General features: G+C 39.9%; 1 protein-coding gene across 1 annotated transcript in view; it reads left to right on the top strand.

The window, feature by feature from the left end:
* The window catches only part of LOC128740138 (inactivation-no-after-potential D protein), a 348,822-nt gene that overhangs the window by 51,741 nt on the left and 277,509 nt on the right, over positions 1-19,572 (top strand). The window contains exon 6 of the mRNA XM_053835653.1: positions 7,115-7,209. Coding sequence (XP_053691628.1) covers positions 7,115-7,209 — 95 coding nt within the window. The remainder of the gene's footprint in view (positions 1-7,114; positions 7,210-19,572) is intronic.

Raw genomic sequence — 19,572 nt, 5'->3', positions numbered from 1 at the left:
AAGGTGATAACACCTTTCAAATAAGCGTAATAGCAAACGAATCGGTTCTGCCATCTCCGAGAAACAGACGACTAAAGTCAAGCGTCACATACACACACACACACACACACACACACACACACACACACACACACACACACACACACACACACACACACACACACACACACACACACACACACACACACACACACACACACACACACACACACACACACACACACACACACACACACACACACACACACACACACACACACACACACACACACACACACACACACACACACACACACACACACACACACACACACACACACACACACACACACACACACACACACACACACACACACACACACACACACACACACACACACACACACACACACACACACACACACACACACACACACACACACACACACACACACACACACACACACACACACACACACACACACACACACACACACACACACACACACACACACACACACACACACACACACACACACACACACACACACACACACACACACACACACACACACACACACACACACACACACACACACACACACACACACACACACACACACACACACACACACACACACACACACACACACACACACACACACACACACACACACACACACACACACACACACACACACACACACACACACACACACACACAGACATTGCTCAATTCGTCGAACCTTATCGGTTGGTATATGTGGCTTGGCCCTCCGGGCCTCAGATCACCTTCGTGTTTTTCGACCAATTTTTAAACCTTTGTTATAGTATAACAAAGGTAAAAATTAGTGGACACTCTTGGAATGATTATCTTTGCAGACAAGAAAACAGTTTCGCACAATCAGATGCAGATGTCGACCGGAAACACTATTTTATCTTGACGGGCAAGCGAATGTAGTCGGATATTGTAAAATCGAAGCTAATATTGCGATAATAATACTAAAAAATGAAACTAATATTGACACAAAATCACACAGCTGTAACAGCGATCGGGGATGCCAGAATGAACACAGAACAGAAACTCTCCGCCATTTTTTATCTACGTCGTCAAACGTAAAAATTGCATTCCAATCTACAGTTAACAAATAATCAGGATTTTTTTCTGTGGTGATTTGAGACCCCTCCCATCTTTAGGAGGGGGGCCTCCCATACAAATGAAATACAAATTTCCTCATAACACTAGAACTAATCAATCAAATGGAACCAAAATTGGCATTTGGGGCTTTTAGAAGGCAGGAATTTTTTCTATGGTGTACTGAGACCCATCCGTCTTTTAAAAGGGGAGGCTCATAGACAAATGAAATACAAATTTCATCATAAATCGAGAACCAATTAGGCTAATTGGACCAAATTTGGCATGTGGGCAAAAGACAGTGAATCAACGCCGCCAACTTACGCGCCAATTGCCATTCATGCTTTTGACAAGAAGGACATTCGAATGGCATATCTGCGATGAACGTGCTTTGGCTTTAATGTTATTTCTAACCAAAGGCCCTTTTAAAAGCCACAAGCGAGCTAAAGAAAGATTATTGAAACCTTTCAAGCTACGCATAATCATATTTAATACAATAATCTGTGGGCTGGTCATTCATTACTATTTCAACCTTTATGATGCACACAAGTGATTTTTAAAAGAAATCTCTATGTCTCAGAGGGTGTAGGCATTTCAAAGTCACCATTGCATTCAATAAAGAATTGATTCTGAATATTTCGCTCCTCTCTTTTAAACTTTCACTTAAACAATGGCACTAACAGATTCTTATAAACATACATATGCCAGAAATGTAGTTTACATTAGTCTTTGATCTATTGATCTGATATAGTCCTACGCACCCTTTTGTACAACCCTTAGGGCTGTATGCCTTGTAGTTTTTAATATACTTTGCAAGCGACCTAGTGTACGTTGTTAGTCACACCTAGTACATCATAAAAACACATTTGACATCATTCTAACACCCCCAAAATTTCCAGTTATTGCAAAAAAACCATTTTTGGTTAGGTGTTCATTTACTATCATGAATAACTCAATTATTTTCCAAGCAGTTTCTAATGTTTTATAAATTTTTGGAAAGCTTAAAAAATAAACTTTCTGAATACATACACCTTCATGATGCTTCTACAAAAATTAGACGAGATTTTTGACGTAGGACTACGTCTTTCAGGAAGGTAACTGATATCGGGGGTAATTCAAAAAAATATTTCTCGAAAAGTGGTCAGGTTTTGAACGCTAATAGCTTAGTGGTTTCCCGATCGATTTTCAATATTCGCACACCAATCGATTGGAAAATCTTCTAAGAATTGGCCCAAATGAAGAAAAGTATGGATTCTTGATGTTGAACTATTGAAAAATTGAAAATAATGCACCTATGTTTTACTAGAATTCTCGCTTCGTGATTAGTTGTTGTGTGCGCGCGCCTCTGTCTCGTGCGACGAGTTTATTTTTACTCTCGCGTACAGTATTTCTATTTGCAAGCGATGCGACAACGTATGTCACGTACGATTTGTCGTTTGCTCTTTTGCTGCTCCTTCGTTAACCAGCGGGGTGCGTTCAAAGATTTCTCGTCGCGCACAAGTTTAACGAGATACTTGTATGGCATGTACGTGAGACAGTTCGTGCGCTTGATCTCGCGAGACTTGCTCGTGTGCTTGTCGCAGTATAGTAGCTATTAGCGTTTGAAATATTTCATTCAAACGTTACACTTCTATTTCTCGTTTTTACAAAGTGCTACCCAGTCCCAGTATAGTAAACAAAGACGTAGTCCTACGTCAAAAAAATTCTTGTCTCCAAAAACACCCACATGCCAAATTTTGTTCTATTTGGTTGATTAGTTCTCAAGTTATGCATAGTGATGTCCGATTTTGCCAGTTAATCGATTAGTTAATAATCGATTACTTTTTGGGCGGCCAAACATCGACATCGATTAATCGGCGCTACATAATCGGTTAACCGAAATAATCGATTGGTTATAACCTTTACGTCTTACGTCTACGACACCAAAAATAAGGGTACTTACAGTTACACCTTCGGCTCTATCTCCATTGTTGTTCAATCGATTTCTATAAAACAGAGAGTACCATCACAAATAAAGGTAACTTTCCATTTTGATTCAAAATTTAGCGGATTTTGAGTGCCTCTTCGCCTCTGTAACCTACAGTCCCTGTAATGAAATCACAGCATTTTTAGGACGATGTTGGGTGGTTATTTGAACGTATTTTGACCCAATCTAAATACTCCGTTATCGGTCCCATCGGGGTCCAAACTGGTAATTTTTTCTAGGAACGTGTAAATGGGGCATCAAATCTGGTAGACACGAGGCGTAGTCGGTTAAGCTGAGTAAGTTTATCCAAAAGTTTCCACAGTAAATTCGTTTTTGGACTAGGTTTAAGCTTGCTCTAGTCGTAAATTAACAAGCGTATTAACACCTCTTTGTAGGGGGGCTCCGTAGCCGCAAGGTTACCGAGTCTGCTTTGACAAGCGAGTGGTCGTGGGTTCGAATCTTAGTAGAATCAAGCCATTCGATGTCAAGTGACTTTAGCATGGGTTTATTCTCAGGCCCCTCCATTTACCCTTCCTTCGTGCTGAATTCTATATTTACCCTCTGAAGCCTCTTGACAGTGCAAATGTCCCTCCTATAGTTAAGTGTACTGGTCAGAGGTACGAATGAGTCCTCACCAGGGACGGCTATAATATGGGATAATGCTGGCAGCGAGGAATAAGTGGGTAAAGTAGATCAAGCTTTGAAGGAAGGGTAAACCCCAACACATGCAAGCACGCATAAAATTTAATAAGCATATCGCTCACTCAATAGCGATTATAGCAAAAAGAAATGTAGTGCAGGTCATACAGCAAACACCCGGGCGATATTACAATAGATCAACTATACTGGTCGCAGTAATGAGTCCACACATGGAAAAAAAAAACACCTCTTTGTAAAATGAACGCGACACTATATATTTTAATAGCGCATGGAGCAAGTATCGTATGAATAAATTCAGCACTTTTTTCAGCAGGCGAGCATCAAAAGTTCATGAAATTCAACTCCGCGTGTTTTGGTTTTTTGTATAGAAAAAGAGGAAGGGAATTGCCCAATTTTCTAAAAATTCCTTACAAAGTTCCGTGTCTGACAGACTGACAAATTTCAAATTATCTTTTGACGGTGGCACAGTTAGTATCTAGATGAAGTTTAGTTTGGTTTTCAGACTTCAGCGTGGTATTTGAACCGGCCTACTACGGGCAAACTGGCTGATCAAAAGCAAAGCCTTGGGCTTAAACGACTTGACCCCTCTGTATCGCCAGACTTCACAGCCGGCTATTAGAGTACAGCACAGTTATGGGGCTAGTGCAACAATCCTACTGACTCTATCTAGCAGCATCGCTTAGCCGAGATTTGAACATACGACGACTGGTTTGTTAGATCAGCATCATACTTCGAAACCAACTAACTGACTGATCGCGTGTGGTTAATTTAGTAGCTAAACGCCTGCCACTGTTATAAATTAAATTTATAAGAAATTGTCAAACAATAAAATTTTAAATAATCCGGCATAATCAATCGGCCAGCTAATCGATTATCTAGTAATCGGAGCATAAAGCAATCGATTTAAAATTAATCGATTATTTTAGCGGATAATCGATTAGTTCGATTAATCGAGAAGTAATCGGACATCACTAGTTATGCAGAAACTAGTGTTTCATTTGTATGTGAGCCACCCTATTAGTAGGGGAGGGGTCTCTTACCATCATAAGAACCTTCCCTGGCTCCAAAATCCTCTACATGCAAATTTTCACGCCAATTTGTTCAGTAGTTTTCGATTCTATAAGGAACATCCCGACAGACAGACAGACAGACAGAAATCCATTTTTATAGGTATAGATATCAAACCGGGTGATTCATCTTGTGATTCAAATAATTCAAATTTTGGGCACATTCATATTTAAAAAACTATTTTGACGTAGGACTATGTCTTACGGCAAGTTTTTAGATAGGGTGTCATTCCAAAAAATCGAAAAATGCGAGCGTCATGAAAAATGAAAGGTTTTGAGCGCTAATAGCTAAGCGGTTTTCCGTTTCCGATCGATTTTCAATATTCTTACACCAATCGATCGGAAAATCTTCTAAGAATTGACCCAAATGAAGAAAAGTATGGATTCTCGATGTTGAACTATTGAAAAATTGAAAATAATGAACCTATGTTTTACCAGAATTCTCGCTTCGTGATTGGTTGGAAGATTCTTTATGATGATCTAAACCTATACCAATTTGATATCTGTGCTTGGGAAGTAAGCCAAAACAAGTGACCAAGTTTCCTCATTTCAACAAGAAAAATAAAGAAAATAAAGAAAATAAAGAAAATAAAGAAAATAAAGAAAATAAAGAAAATAAAGAAAATAAAGAAAATAAAGATTTCTTAACACCGCGGTTCAACCTAGACCATTTTGATGTCCTTGCTTGGGAAGTACGCCAGAAAGAGTAACAAAGCCTCCTCGTGCCAACAGATTTCTTACGAACGCGATTAAACCTTGTCCAATTTGATGTCTGTGTTAGGGAAGTGTGCCAGAAAAAATGGCACAAGTTCGTTGTCCCAACAGATCGCAAATTCTTTACTGCGAGACGATTAAACCTCGACGAACTTGATATCTGTGTTGGAAAAATATGCTACAGCTGTAGTGTTCGGTTATAATACTCTATATGAATACGCATGCTTGCCGTTTCATTAGAAGTGTAGTGGAAAGATATGTGCTGTTGATATCCCTTCAACGTGGGAAACCATGGATAATAAAAACAATCTTTAATTTCAGTAAGGTAGCAGGAAAGCAATAGTTTGTGTTCTTGATTTTATTAAATTGTTTTCAAAAGCACAATTTTTTGAGAATTGAACGTATGCAATGTTACTACTTTGATAAATTAAATGTTACATACAACGCATGTAGCATGTATATATGTTGCATATAGCATGTATACATAAAGAATCGAATGATTACAAGCATGAATACATACAAAGAGATTTACGTAGTCCTACGTCACCTATATATGCGGTCGTGTCTTGTACACAACCCCTCCGATTTTTTTTATTCTCTTTGTAGAATTCTTGGCATTTCGGTTGCACTCTGAATCACTAAACAAAAAAAAACAACATTTTACAATTCAATTTGTAGCCATTCAAATTATATGATATGCGATTCATATTTTATTCGGGGGCCCATATGCCCGGTGTCCTGGTGGGCCAGTCCGTCCTTGGGCGCGGTAATTGCCAACGAAAGTATTTTGTACAAAATCGACAAACATGCTATTGGCCTATATTTGAGGGTAACAGTCGTTTTCCGGTAGAAGATAGTGATGAATTCTGGAAGCCTTTGGGGGTCTCATACATTCAAAATAATCTGCACATAACTAATGGAAAATTTCCATATGAAAATCCTTATGATTATTATGTGTCACATATAAACACAATCCGCCCAGAAGTACACATGAAAATTATATGCATATGAATAGTATGTGCAAATTTTAAAGGTAAATTTTAAAAACACATAAATGGTAACTGTTTGGCACATAAAGTTCATTTACTGGACACATGGAAAAAATTTCTGTGTGAAACACATGGAAACTATACGAAAAGTTTGCACAGTGTAGGACTATCTTAAGATGTCTAGCTCTTTGAGATTTCAAAGCTCCGCGAGCCGAACAATTTCCTGTACTTGATAAACCAGCCTTCTCGATCGATTTTCCTTGTGTCGTATATAGAGTGGCTTTTATTTATTATCATTATTATTGTCAGCTTATTGTATTCAACAAACATATTATATCAATGAATAAAAATATTACAATATAGTTACAAGAACTAAAACACTGCAGCGAAGTTTGATGTAGTGATTTCAATAATTAATAATTCCTATGCAGCTGTAGAAAACGATAAATTATCAACATAATTCCACATTAAAAATAGTTCTAGGTTCAAAAGTGAAATGTATTACGGATTATCATCATTCCTTTACTCTAGAATTATGTTTCATATAAGATCATTAGGCGCCAAATTCAACTCGTAGTAATAATTCATCTATTTACCGATGCAGGTTAATGGTCTTGTACTACAAGGACGATCTCATCTGAATGTACCGGTTATAATAAGAAACATCGTGGGATCGACTTTGAAGTTTATTATTCTAAGGTAGGTTAATTATTTAAAATAACAAATACAGTAATACCTTGATATAACGCAACCTCGATATAAAGCAACTTCGATATAATATAACTTTTACCTCGATATAACGTAACTTTTGAAAATCAATATGAAAACTGAATTAACTTTCATTGTGGTGTGCCTCGCATTGCTACTGTGCGAAAATCATTTTTATTTTTAAAATTTTGTAAGTTATGATACAATTTCGTATTTAAATTTTCAAATTTCAATTAACATGATCTTTACACACTCTTGACACATTCCAGCGTTACGAGACACAATTAGCACACACACATTAGTATTAACTTAGTCACTTTTTTCACTAAAAATAAAGTAATCGAAATCATAGTAAACAGATGGTGTATTTAACTGTTGTCACATGAACCGCTTAGAAGAAGCTGCGTTAATGCGTTAAATGTTGTAAAAAACAGTGTTAATTCAAAAAATGTTGTAAAAATTTGCGTTAATTTAAAAATCGTCGTGAAAACCCCGAATTAATCCACCTAGCGGCGCGGCGTGACCTGGCCTTTCTACTACATCATTTTTTTATTTCTTAGTACAGTAATCCCCCCAATAAGGACTCTAATAGGGACCGCGTTGATGGAAACCGTGTTAATGGAGTCCACGTAGCATATGGGAATTTACATTGGTTCCAACATGGAATAACTCGTGATCTTGACCGTATGGAACGTTGGTGTCTTCGACAAAGTTGTTCAGCAGATCGAGGGCTTTTCGTTGGATTGTAGTATTTTAGAATTGTCTCACTGCGTGGCGCTGGCATATATGTAATATTTTTGTATAGGCTGAATCTTGCGCTGCTGACTATCTAAAAGTTGCATTCTTCGGGAAGGTTGCTCAAATGATTGCCACCTTCATGATAGCATGAAAAATAGCGCAGAACTGACTCACTACGTGGCGCTAGTGTATATGTGCTGTGCTTGGACAGGCTGTATCTTGCGCTGCTGACTATCTAGAAAGTTGCGGTCTTCGGGAAGGTTACTCAAATGACTGTCACCTTCAAGATAGTATGGACAATAATGCAGAATTGACTCAACGGACGGCGCTAGTGTATTTGTGTTTGTATTTGCCATAACTCATGATTTTGGTAATGTACAAGAAGTTACCTTCTTCGGTAAGGTTGTTTAAGTGACAGTGGTTATTTAACTAGTTGGAAAACTAGCTAATAATTTGCTCGTTATTTAACACAATGCTGGTCGCTTACAAAAATTCTCTGCAAAATGCAACGTTGGCAATCGATGAAATTCCTTAGATTTTTTTCACTCCTCGCATTTAACTTGCAACGGACATGAAAAGTATACCGCAACACGAGAGAGCTGAATTACTAAAAGTAACATTACGTATGCCGTTGACTTCACATTATTAATGCTGTGACATAAATGCCTGTTAAGTTGTTGCAAGTTTCGATTAAAAAAATAGTGATAAAAATGAAAATATAATTGTTCATGAATCATTAAGAATGTTTAGAAAGTAGCTGGAAATGTGTTAACGTGACTGAGACTAATTGAATGAGTGTGTTGCTGGGATTTCTCTGGCCATTTAGAAAGTAGCATTAATAGTTGGTGGATTAGCACCATAGATTTTTTTGCAGGCAGTAAATGTTGCTAGAGAATAAAATTGAGCGTCGAGCCTGTATAAGAATACTACATATACGCACCGCGAGTGAGTTTTGCGCTATTTTCCATACCACCTTGAAGGTGTCAGTCGTTTGAGTAACCTTCCTGAAGACCGCAACCTTCTAGATAGTCAGCAGCGCAAGATACAGCTTGTATAAGAATATTACACATGCACTAGCGCCACGTAGTGAGTCGGTTCTGCGCTATTTTCCATGCCATCTTGAAGGTGGCAGTCATTTGAGCAACCTTCCCGAAGACCGCAACTTTCTATTTAGTCCGCAGCGCAAGATATACCCTGTATAAGAGTGTTACATATACGCTAACGCCACGTAGTCAGACAATACCGCAATACTATAATCCAATGAAAACCCTTTGATGTACGGAACAACTCTGTCGAAGACACCAACGTACTATACGGTCAAGATCACGAGTTATTCCATGTTGGAACCAATAAGTCAATTCCCATATGCTACGTAGACTCCAATAAGGACGTTCGACCGCGTTAATGGAATCACTCGAGACCGTCCTTATTGGAAACGTTCTTATTCGAAACCGCGTTATTCGGGGGACCGCTGTATCCGAATCTATAATTCAGTTAGCCATATTTTTAAAGTTCAATTTACTGCAGGCAACTATTGTATTTTCCTTACTAGACTCCAGAATGAATATATGTAGTAAATCAATAATTCAAAAACCAAGCAATGAAAGAAAGAAATACACCCAATTCTTTTTTTGCACGGATTTTTTTACACGGATTTTTTTTGCACGACTTTTTTTTCACGGTCTCTCGAAATAACACGGTTTTTCTAAAATTTCACCAACAACAGTTGTACACCCAATTCTTTTTTTGCACGGATTCTTTTACGTGGAATTTTTTTGCACGACTTTTTTGCACGGTTTCTCGAAATAACAATGATTTTTTTTACACGGTTTCTCGAAATAACACGGTTTATTTTTGCACGGTTTTGTTTTACACGGGACGCATCCCCCGTGTAAAAAAAAAGAATTGGGTGTACCACAAACTTTTGCGATTGCGAATAACAGTAAGAGAACAAAATTACGATTGAAACGTTTCAGAGCACTTCCTGCTTAAAACGCTGAAAAAAGAGCCATTTTTGTTTCGACTATTTTTAATTGAAATGAAATTTTACATGTTCAATAAAAAATTACACTGACAGAAAAAACTTCAAGATTTCGTGAAAAATCATGATAAAGATCATAAAATGTGAATTATCTCAAAATATGTCTTATCTCAAAATATGTTTGATTTTCCTCATATTTTTTTAAGATAACCTAAATTATGCTTTAAAATCTGGTGAAGTGTTATCGATACGGACACTCCTTCGAATTAAAAAAAAAATCTTTAAAAATTGACAACTTTTTCGAAAATACGCAAATATTAGTTTCTTTCAATAAAAATCGACCAAAATTAAATTCTACGTATAATTTCGAACAAAATATGTCATAATCGTTTTACTTAGGCCCAGCCGTTCCCAAGTTATTGTTAATTCAAGTGAATGTTAAAATCTAAAAATTATGTCCTAGGGCAGCGGTTCCCAACCATTTTTCGGTTCGTGTACCCCTTGACGAATTTCCCTATACTACTCTGCAGCGAACCAAAGTTTTGCGAACCCCTGGGGGTTCGCGAACCCCCATTTGGGAACCGCTGTCCTAGGGTAATTCTACGCGAGGTATCCGAGAACCATGTAATCGACCTTTACGGATTTAAAGAAAATTTTGCCAGACTATTCGTTTTAGGTCAAAAAGCAAAAACCCAAAATTGGCACCGGTTGGTCCTCCCCATGGTTAATAAGAGCACCTCCTTTTTACAGAAAAGAAATTTTTGTTAAACCCTCTTATTTTCTTTTGCTTAGGGGAAGGGCGGTAAAGACGGACACCTTAAGGTAAAGACTCAATATCTACTCAAATATAACTGTATTGATCCCAATTTTCGTATAAACTGAACCTTTAAGTCTCTGTCTAATAAAGTTACAACGTGTGCTGGAAAATTTCTTCCAAAATTTATGCGTTTTTTAATATTATAAACATCATGTATAAATCAGAGTTTCTGCGCATGGGCGGGAAAGACGGACACTTGATATGGGAAAGACGGACACTCACAAAAAGGTGTCACGCGTCGTTGAATTATCAGTATTAAGAAAAATTAACATATTTCATAATGTATTTAGGAAAGAATTGGTTTGGGAAACCCCCTTCCCGATCCCCCCCTTTAAGCGAGAAAATAGAATGGTTCCCTTCAATATTTTAATTGGTGACGAATTAATCGTTTCTAAAAGTTTGCTCATTCCAACTGTTATATGACTTCTGGTTACTTTTACATATATAATATGGAAGTATTTGCAATGTTAAATCGTTGTTGGGCGTTGTTGTGAACCCATTTTGTTCAAAATCAGTGTGTCCGTCTTTCCCGATTTGGATACCATTTTTTCAAACTTCAATAACTTTTTACTGAATATTCAAAAATTCACTAGGTTTCCAATGGATATTCAGTGAAAGATCAACCTAACGCAATGTCGTCGGTTTAGCATGAATATGTTGTTTTTTAACGATTTACCAGCTATTTTCTTCACGCACAAAATTACATCGGTTAGCGTATATACGCATTTTTTCTTTGCTTTGCTTATAAATTTGTCAGCTACGCTGCTAAAAATCGGCAGTTTAGTTCAAAAGTGTTAATTCAATCTATAGAAACATTTCCCATCATTGATTTGCTTCAAAAAATTATTGTTTATGAAATATGACAAATGTCCGTCTTTCCCGCAGTGTCCGTCTTTACCGCCCTTCCCCTATATCTTTTGCTGTTACCGCTACGTGTGCAGTTTTTAACTCTGTGTTCTACTTGTTTGATTTTAATATTAGCAGTGAAACGTTCAAGTGTCGTTTACGTAATCGTAGTTCATTTTAATTTGTTAGTTTTCGACAACTTTATCTTTGATGTCATTTTGAACAAATAATTAGGTTTAGAGGTATGAATTTTTAAAAATATAATAACCTCATTTCTAAATAAGCCCGTTTGAAAAGCTTGACGAAAAAACATAAGTTTCATGGAAAATGAATCTATGCGTGGTATCCAACATATCAGCAAAATTTAATTTCAATCAAGAATAGTCGAATCAAAACGTTTTGCCTTTCTACTATATATTTATATAGTATAAAGGTATAGAAATCACTCTGAAAACCGGAAATGGAAAGAAGGTCCTGCGGGCCGAATGCCATATACCATTCTGGATTGTCGTTTCATTATATCCGTTTAGTTTTGCTATTTCAAGAATGTGTGCTAGTTCTTTTTGTTTTCCTAGCTCACTTAATGGTAATGTTTCCATCCTATGTATCATGTGATGTAAAGCTGCCATTTTGTGTTGGTGGGAGTGGTTAGATGAGCTAGGTATAACTCGTTTGGTGTTCGTCATAATAATAAGACAAATTGAAAGCACAGAAACAGATATTGAAATTTATAGAAAACCAACAAACACCAAACGAGAAAAGCTCATTGCCTGGCACACTGATGATGCACTGCATCACGTGGCACGGTGTGGGACTCTAACCCACTAAAAACCTCACTGCTCCTGGCCTCAAATCCTCCCGGGACCACCGCTAGGTATTACTTCGGGAGGAGGGCGTGCCTATGCACTACTCCGCTACCTGTCGAGACGTGCACCGATGCTGAGATGGCGACCAACTTAACGTCCATCTCATCACGGCCACCTTCGCAGGATTTCTTTACGGAAGTGTAGCTAGCATCGCGGCCGCATTCACAGGAACTTTACCCGTCGAGACGTGAGCCAAAATCGGGTGCCTTCCAACAGCACGCACATGGCCTCCGTAGCGGGATTTCTCCACCTGTCGAGACGTGACCTGATAAGGAAGTGCCCTCCAACATAACGCGCACCCAGCACAGTCACCATCGCAGGATTTCTTCCATTTCCACACTGAATATTGTTCATCTAGGTACAGGAACTATTTTGGGGAAGATCCCATCCCCCACACATATGAGTCCGCCTAGGGTTTTACCGCGCCCAGAATCGCGTTGCTTTTGATCTGTGTGTCATATGCGGCCTAGAGACGTCCATTAAATGGGCCACCTTGTCCTCTATACGCTCATCACCCCTCTTTCGAAGCTAGGCGTTACCGACTTGCTGATCTGCCCTCCATTTCCGCTGCAGCTCAACCAGAATTCTTGAAATCGATCTATTGACGACGTACCAAGTGCCCTCATCTAGACACATTTTCTCCACAATGTTGTCTACGTTTAGAGCGAACATATCCTCGTGCACCGCTTCAAATCTGGGGCATACAAAGACCACATGCTCGGGTGTTTCTTCAACATCGCCGCACTCCGGACAGAAGGGTGACCTTGCATGCCCGAATCGATGTAAATACTGTCTGAAGCAACCGTGTCCCGAAAGAAATTACGGCAGATAGAAGTTCACTTCTCCGTGCTTCCTGTTCACCCAGGCTGAGAGTACCGGATTAGCCTATGCGTCCATCTTCCTTTAGTCGCGGAGTTCCACTCTAGCTGCCATTTTGCCATTGACTCCGCTCTCATAGCTTTTCGAATGCCTGTGGTATCCTACCGCTTATAACATTCGATGTCTTCTGCCAAAATGATATACATGAGAATCATTCTAGCTATGACGCAGACCGCTTCCGAAGAACTAGTTCCGTACGCGCTCACGACCCGCATTGCCATGAGACGATACGTACTGCTCAATCTCTTCTTATTCCGCTGGATTTTAAGTGCTGCTATCCAAGGAGGTCCACCGTATCTCAGTATCGAAGAGGATACATTGGCTAACATGCGCGTTTTGCTGCTGTTTGGACCAGAGTTGTTTGGCATAATTCTGGCCAGTGCGTTAATCGCTTTTCCCGCCTTTTCGCAAGTGTAGTCGACGTGGTAGTTAAAATTTAGCCGGTCGTCAATACACCTAGGTGTTTTAACCATTGCTTCGAGGCTATCGTGTGTTCTCCCACAACGATCTCCGCTGATTGAGCTGCCTTGCAGCTTCTGACCACCAGCACTTCCGTCTTATGTTGGGCTATTTGCAATTTCACCCCTTGCATCCAGCTTCCGATTATGTCTATCGATTCGGTAGCCAGCATTTCTATTTGTTCCAGCGACTCTCCTGTTACTACTATTACGATATCGTCTGCGAAGCCAACGATCTCCGCGCCTCTAGGCAAAACCAGTTTTAGTACACCGTCGTACATACAGTTTCAGAGAGATGAACCCAGGATAGAGCCTTGCGGGACTCCTGCTGTAGTCCTGATCATCCTCTGTCCCTTGTTTGTCTCGTAAAACAGCACCCGATCCTCGAAGTAGCTTTTCAAGATCCTGCACAAATTGTCAGGGACGCTCATTCTATGGAGCGCTAGTGCAATGGTCTCCCAGCTGGCAACACTAAACGCGTTCTTAACGTCAATCGTTACCACTGCACAGTATCGGTTACCCCTTCGCTTCTGTTTTGATGCCTTCTCAGCTCTTTCGATCACTGTGCAAATGGCGTCCACCGTAGATCTCTCTTTACGAAACCCGAGCTGTTCAAAATGACCCTCTCTAGTAGTTTTCCAAGTGTATCCAGCAGGCATATGGGTCTATACGATGCTGGATCTCCCGGAGGTTTTCCTGGTTTAGGCAGCAACACCAGTTTCTGTATCTTCCACCTCTCTGGGAAAAAACCCCTAACATTACGAGTTGAAGAAAAAGTTTTCCGTTTAATTCTGTTACATAACAAAAATCTATCACAATATTCCCGTATTCGAGATTCTGCTAAGACGCTCAAAGTAATGACTTTTAATCACCTAAAATTAGTTTGCTTTTCTTATTAGTTTCTTGCGATGCAAGTAGAGCAAAGCTTTGGGTATAACCGTCTTGAGGATATTACCCTTGTTTATCGGCAGGCTTCGCAGCCGGTTAATAGAGTACAGGACAATTACAGGGCTAGTGTAAGGATCCTATTAAACTCTAACAGTACCACACAGCCGATATTAGTACATACGACGACTGGCTTGTTAGATTAGCATCGTACCTTGCTGTTAACAGGGCGATGGGATATAGTAAACATTATGATATATATGTCACTAAAAGAATGAGTAACACTTTTTGGAAATGCAAATTAAATGATGAAGATACTTAAAGAGACAAATGACTTAGCGTGTTTTAAGATCAGTTTTGAATGTACTTTCGCTTTAATTATATCACGGTCGCCAGTTTTTCCAAGTTTTTATTGTATAGCAGTACGAAATATGGCTAATTTTTACCTGAATCGTTCAGTAACTCGCTCTTATAGAAGATACGTGTTTACTTTCTTCTGCAAAAGTGTGTGATTTTAATAGATGCAAATGTTTGCAGAACATTTTTTTCCCTAAATCACATAATTTTGAAGCTACAGCGAAAACCCCGATTTGCGGGGGTCCGTCATGAAAGACGCTTAATATTTCGAAAACTGTGATACTTAGAGGAATAATGTTGTCCGCAAAAAGCTTCATAATAAGATTATATAAAACTTTCTAGAACATACTATAGCTCTATATCATCAAATTAGAGAATTAAATTTTGCAGCGCCACCTGTGTTTGAGTTCCGAATTAATACTAACCGCCAGTTGTTGCGTCTATTGATATATAGAAATTCTTCCGAAGACTCCATATTGAAAAAAACACTATGAAAAGAATTATTAAAAAAGTTCACTATTCCGAGCAATGAAACCACTGTGCAACGATGGACTGCAGAAGGTGACGTCGATGATGGACTCTCGACCATCCCTGCAGAAAGTGCTTGTGGTGCCCTCGTTGCAGAGCCTTACCTCTAACTTAGCCAGAGCTTCCAGCAGACTATTTCCTCTCACGTTGGTGCATCTGCTTCCCCACTCTACCGTCCAGGCGTTGAAATCACCGCATATAACGATCGGTGTTCTTCCAACAAGGTTCTGTGTACAGGTGTCCAGCTTATGGTGGAACTGTTCTATTGTCCAACTTGGGGGTGCATAGTAACTGCATATGAAAAGCCATTACCACCATTACCATTACCGTGAGGAACACGGTACAGCTCCACGATAATTGCGACATCACACTTCGCTTCTGTTGTCGACTGCCACAACAGTTGTTGTGCCGTGTCGCAGTGGTTGAGGTTTATTTGAATTACCTCCGTTACTGTTGGCTTGCCTTTGCCCTTCGGTACACAGGACAATGAAATCTACCCGTCATGTGGTCGTTGCCGTCCTCTCTTTTGCAGAGCATGCACCTCGATTGCCTTTTGCAGTCACCGGCAAAATATCCCTCCTGTCCACAGTTCCTACACAATTTGGACCTGTCCGGCTTGGTCGGTTTGGTCTGGCTTGGTGACCAAAGTCCATGCATTTAAAGCACCTCTCCAATCGGTTGGGAACACGCGGAAAAGTCCTGAAGCGACCCACTGCCCAGCAGCCGTTTATTCTCTCTAGCTTCAACAACTTGTTCGCTGCGTCTGTTGAGAGACGTATCGTCGCGGTCTGTGTTCCGCGATACGCCTTTCTTAGCCGGATTTTTTCGCATCTTACCCAAGATGTTTTCGGTTTCCAGCTTCTGTCTCAGATCGTTCTCCGTAGTAAACATACTCAGTTCCCTACACTCGATCGTGGTCTCTTGAGATAAGGCTCTTACGTTCGCCTCGTCTCCTAAGACCTTTTCAACCATTTCCTTGAATGCTAAGCTTTTAATTGCCGGGTCTTTTTTCAGCTCAAACAGCAATTCACCATTTTGGATGCGCCTAGATTTTATCACATTCTCTTCAAGACCTTTCAGTTTCGGGTCCTCTCTCATCCTTTGAAAGAGAGCAGCGTATGACGTTTCACCCTTTGCTTCAACAATGAGCGCGTCACCTTTGGTTCTTACCCGGCGAGAATTGGGTTTTCCTTTCTCCTGCTTCTTAGGTTCTTAGGTTTTTTCCTTGTTGCATTTTGTTTCCTTTTCCTTTTCTTTCTTTTTCCTCTCCTTTTTGTTCATGGCTATGCTCCAATCCGCTCCCTCTTCATCGCTATCGCTCTGGTCGCCCTTGCGCTTTTTGGGCAGCTCGGATTCCACTGGCGATTCTTTTTTCCTCTTCTCCGTCCGGTTTTGTGTTTCCTTCACCTTTGCTCGCGCTTCTGCCGCAACGTTCTCTAACGTTTCAGCGAGAGTGCTTTTGGCGACCTCCGCTCTTTTCACAAGTGCATTGTGCTCTTCCAAAGCGTTTTTCATGAGGGTCCTTCTACCTACTACTCTGCTCTTAACTTCTTTGTGCAGGTTGGACTTTTCCTGCGTTAAGTCGTAGAGCTCGTTAACCTTCGCGATAATTGTCCTCAATATTGTGTTTCCAGGTAACCGCCCCTCTCTGGTTTGACTACTTCTCGGCGTAAATAGAGGGTTTAATCCCAGGCTTTACTCTGTCTGAGAGATTTGCTGGTCTTCGCTAGTACTGTTGCTCCTAGGTCTTTGTTTTATCGACAGGTTGAAAAGCGGTGATCTCAGCAGCTTTCCGCTCCTTGCAAACGCATTGGTTTGACCTTCTGCAATTACTGTCGTACCATTGACTCCTTCTTCATTCTGTTGATTGGTTGTACTCATCTTTTCTGTTGGGTCTCAACTCTAGGCCGCTATCTCCGCTCATATTTGTATAGTCGCCTTTACGATCCCATGGGTATCTATGCAAGCAGGGAATCCATGGCTAGGGACACTCCCCCTATCCTTCATGGGGATAGGGATGTCAGCATCCGATCAGCGTTAGTCAGGAATGTATCATCTGAGCCTACACCACCGCACTTTGACGTGAGCGACGAGCTTTGAACGTACCAGCCACGGTTTTATCGGGACGGAATGCAGCTGTACCATTAGCCTACTCGCCGTTTCGGGAAGGTGTCACCCTTCCTTACCTAAGGTAGCAGAATAGCACAGCCGTCAGCCCTATAGCGGCTAATCCGATCATTTTCCCGTCATTCCAGTATACCATAATTAGGATCTTCCTGGAACCGATCCTAATGTGCCCACGACACTCCTGACCTGGCTGTTACAGTCCTGAGCTATAACAGGACGCTACGACGTCTGCAGCTGTCTCATGGGGCTCGAGCTAAACTCGCGTCTTTACACCACTGCACCACGCCGCCCGAAGGCACTACGTGCCCCCCTTTCCCTGTTAGCACACAACCGAGCGTGCAACCAAAGACTGGTATTTGATCGACCCTAGACCCGGTTGCGTCCCAGTCGGCACCGCGTGGAGGTAGGGATAATAGGTCCCGCTCCCATTTTAATGGCTATACAGGGTTGTACAAAACCAAACTGACATTGTTCGACACCATAACCTGGAATAGGGCCTTCACCGGCAATGTATGTATGTATGTGTGTGTGTGTATGTATGTATGTATATATGTATGTATGTATGTATGTATATATGTATGTATGTATGTATGTATGTATGTATGTGTGTATGTATGTATGTATGTATGTATGTATGTATGTATGTATGTATGTATGTATGTATGTATGTATGTATGTATGTATGTATGTATGTATGTATGTATGTATGTATGTATGTATGTATGTATGTATGTATGTATGTATGTATGTATGTATGTATGTATGTATGTATGTATGTATGTATGTATGTATGTATGTATGTATGTATGTATGTATGTATGTATGTATGTATGTATGTATGTATGTATGTATGTATGTATGTATGTATGTATGTATGTATGTATGTATGTATGTATGTATGTATGTATGTATGTATGTATGTATGTATGTATGTATGTATGTATGTATGTATGTATGTATGTATGTATGTATGTATGTATATATGTACGTTTTACCTTTGTTATATTGTAACAAAGGTTTAAAAATTGGTCGAAAAACACGAAGTTGATCCGAGGGCCGGAGGGCCGAGTCACATACCAATAGATAAGGTTCGACGAATTGAGCAATGTCTGTGTGTGTGTGTGTGTGTGTGTGTGTGTGTGTGTGTGTGTGTGTGTGTGTGTGTGTGTGTGTGTGTGTGTGTGTGTGTGTGTGTGTGTGTGTGTGTGTGTGTGTGTGTGTGTGTGTGTGTGTGTGTGTGTGTGTGTGTGTGTGTGTGTGTGTGTGTGTGTGTGTGTGTGTGTGTGTGTGTGTGACGCTTGACTTTAGTCGTATGTTTCTCGGAGATGGCTAAACCGATTCTTTTGCTATTACGCTTATTTGAAAGGTGTTATCACCTTGTAGATCACTATTAAATGGTTTTGCGGTCCGACATTTTGTTTAACAGTTATAAGCAAAAATGTAAAAATTACGTGAGATGATTTTCTCCGAAACCACTCAACCGATTTCAACCATTTAACACATTCCAGCGTTACGAGACACCATGAGCAACCGTTTTTTCGAAGCAAATTTGTTCATATTTTACCAACAGTCTGACGAATATCTTTCAAAATAGGTGTTTTGAGATGCTATTTAGTAGTACTTTCTCAATACGAGGGCGAAATATGTATCATAATAAGCATCATTGAATAGTGGCGGAATACTTTTCGTTACGGGACACCATCGCAGAAAATGCGTATTCTGAACATGATTCAAACATTTGCAGAACTCTGCTCTGTTTCAAGTTTTTCAAAGTCATGTCGACTTCCGAAAATTTTTAGCTGAAGGCAGCCTGAAACTCAAAATGTAAAAGTATATTCAGGTTTTGTGTTTAGTTTTTAAGATATAATAAAA

This window comes from Sabethes cyaneus, chromosome 3 (assembly GCF_943734655.1).
Source record: "Sabethes cyaneus chromosome 3, idSabCyanKW18_F2, whole genome shotgun sequence".
NCBI classification, from domain to species: domain Eukaryota; kingdom Metazoa; phylum Arthropoda; class Insecta; order Diptera; family Culicidae; genus Sabethes; species Sabethes cyaneus.
This window is presented reverse-complemented; position numbering and strand designations above follow the sequence as displayed.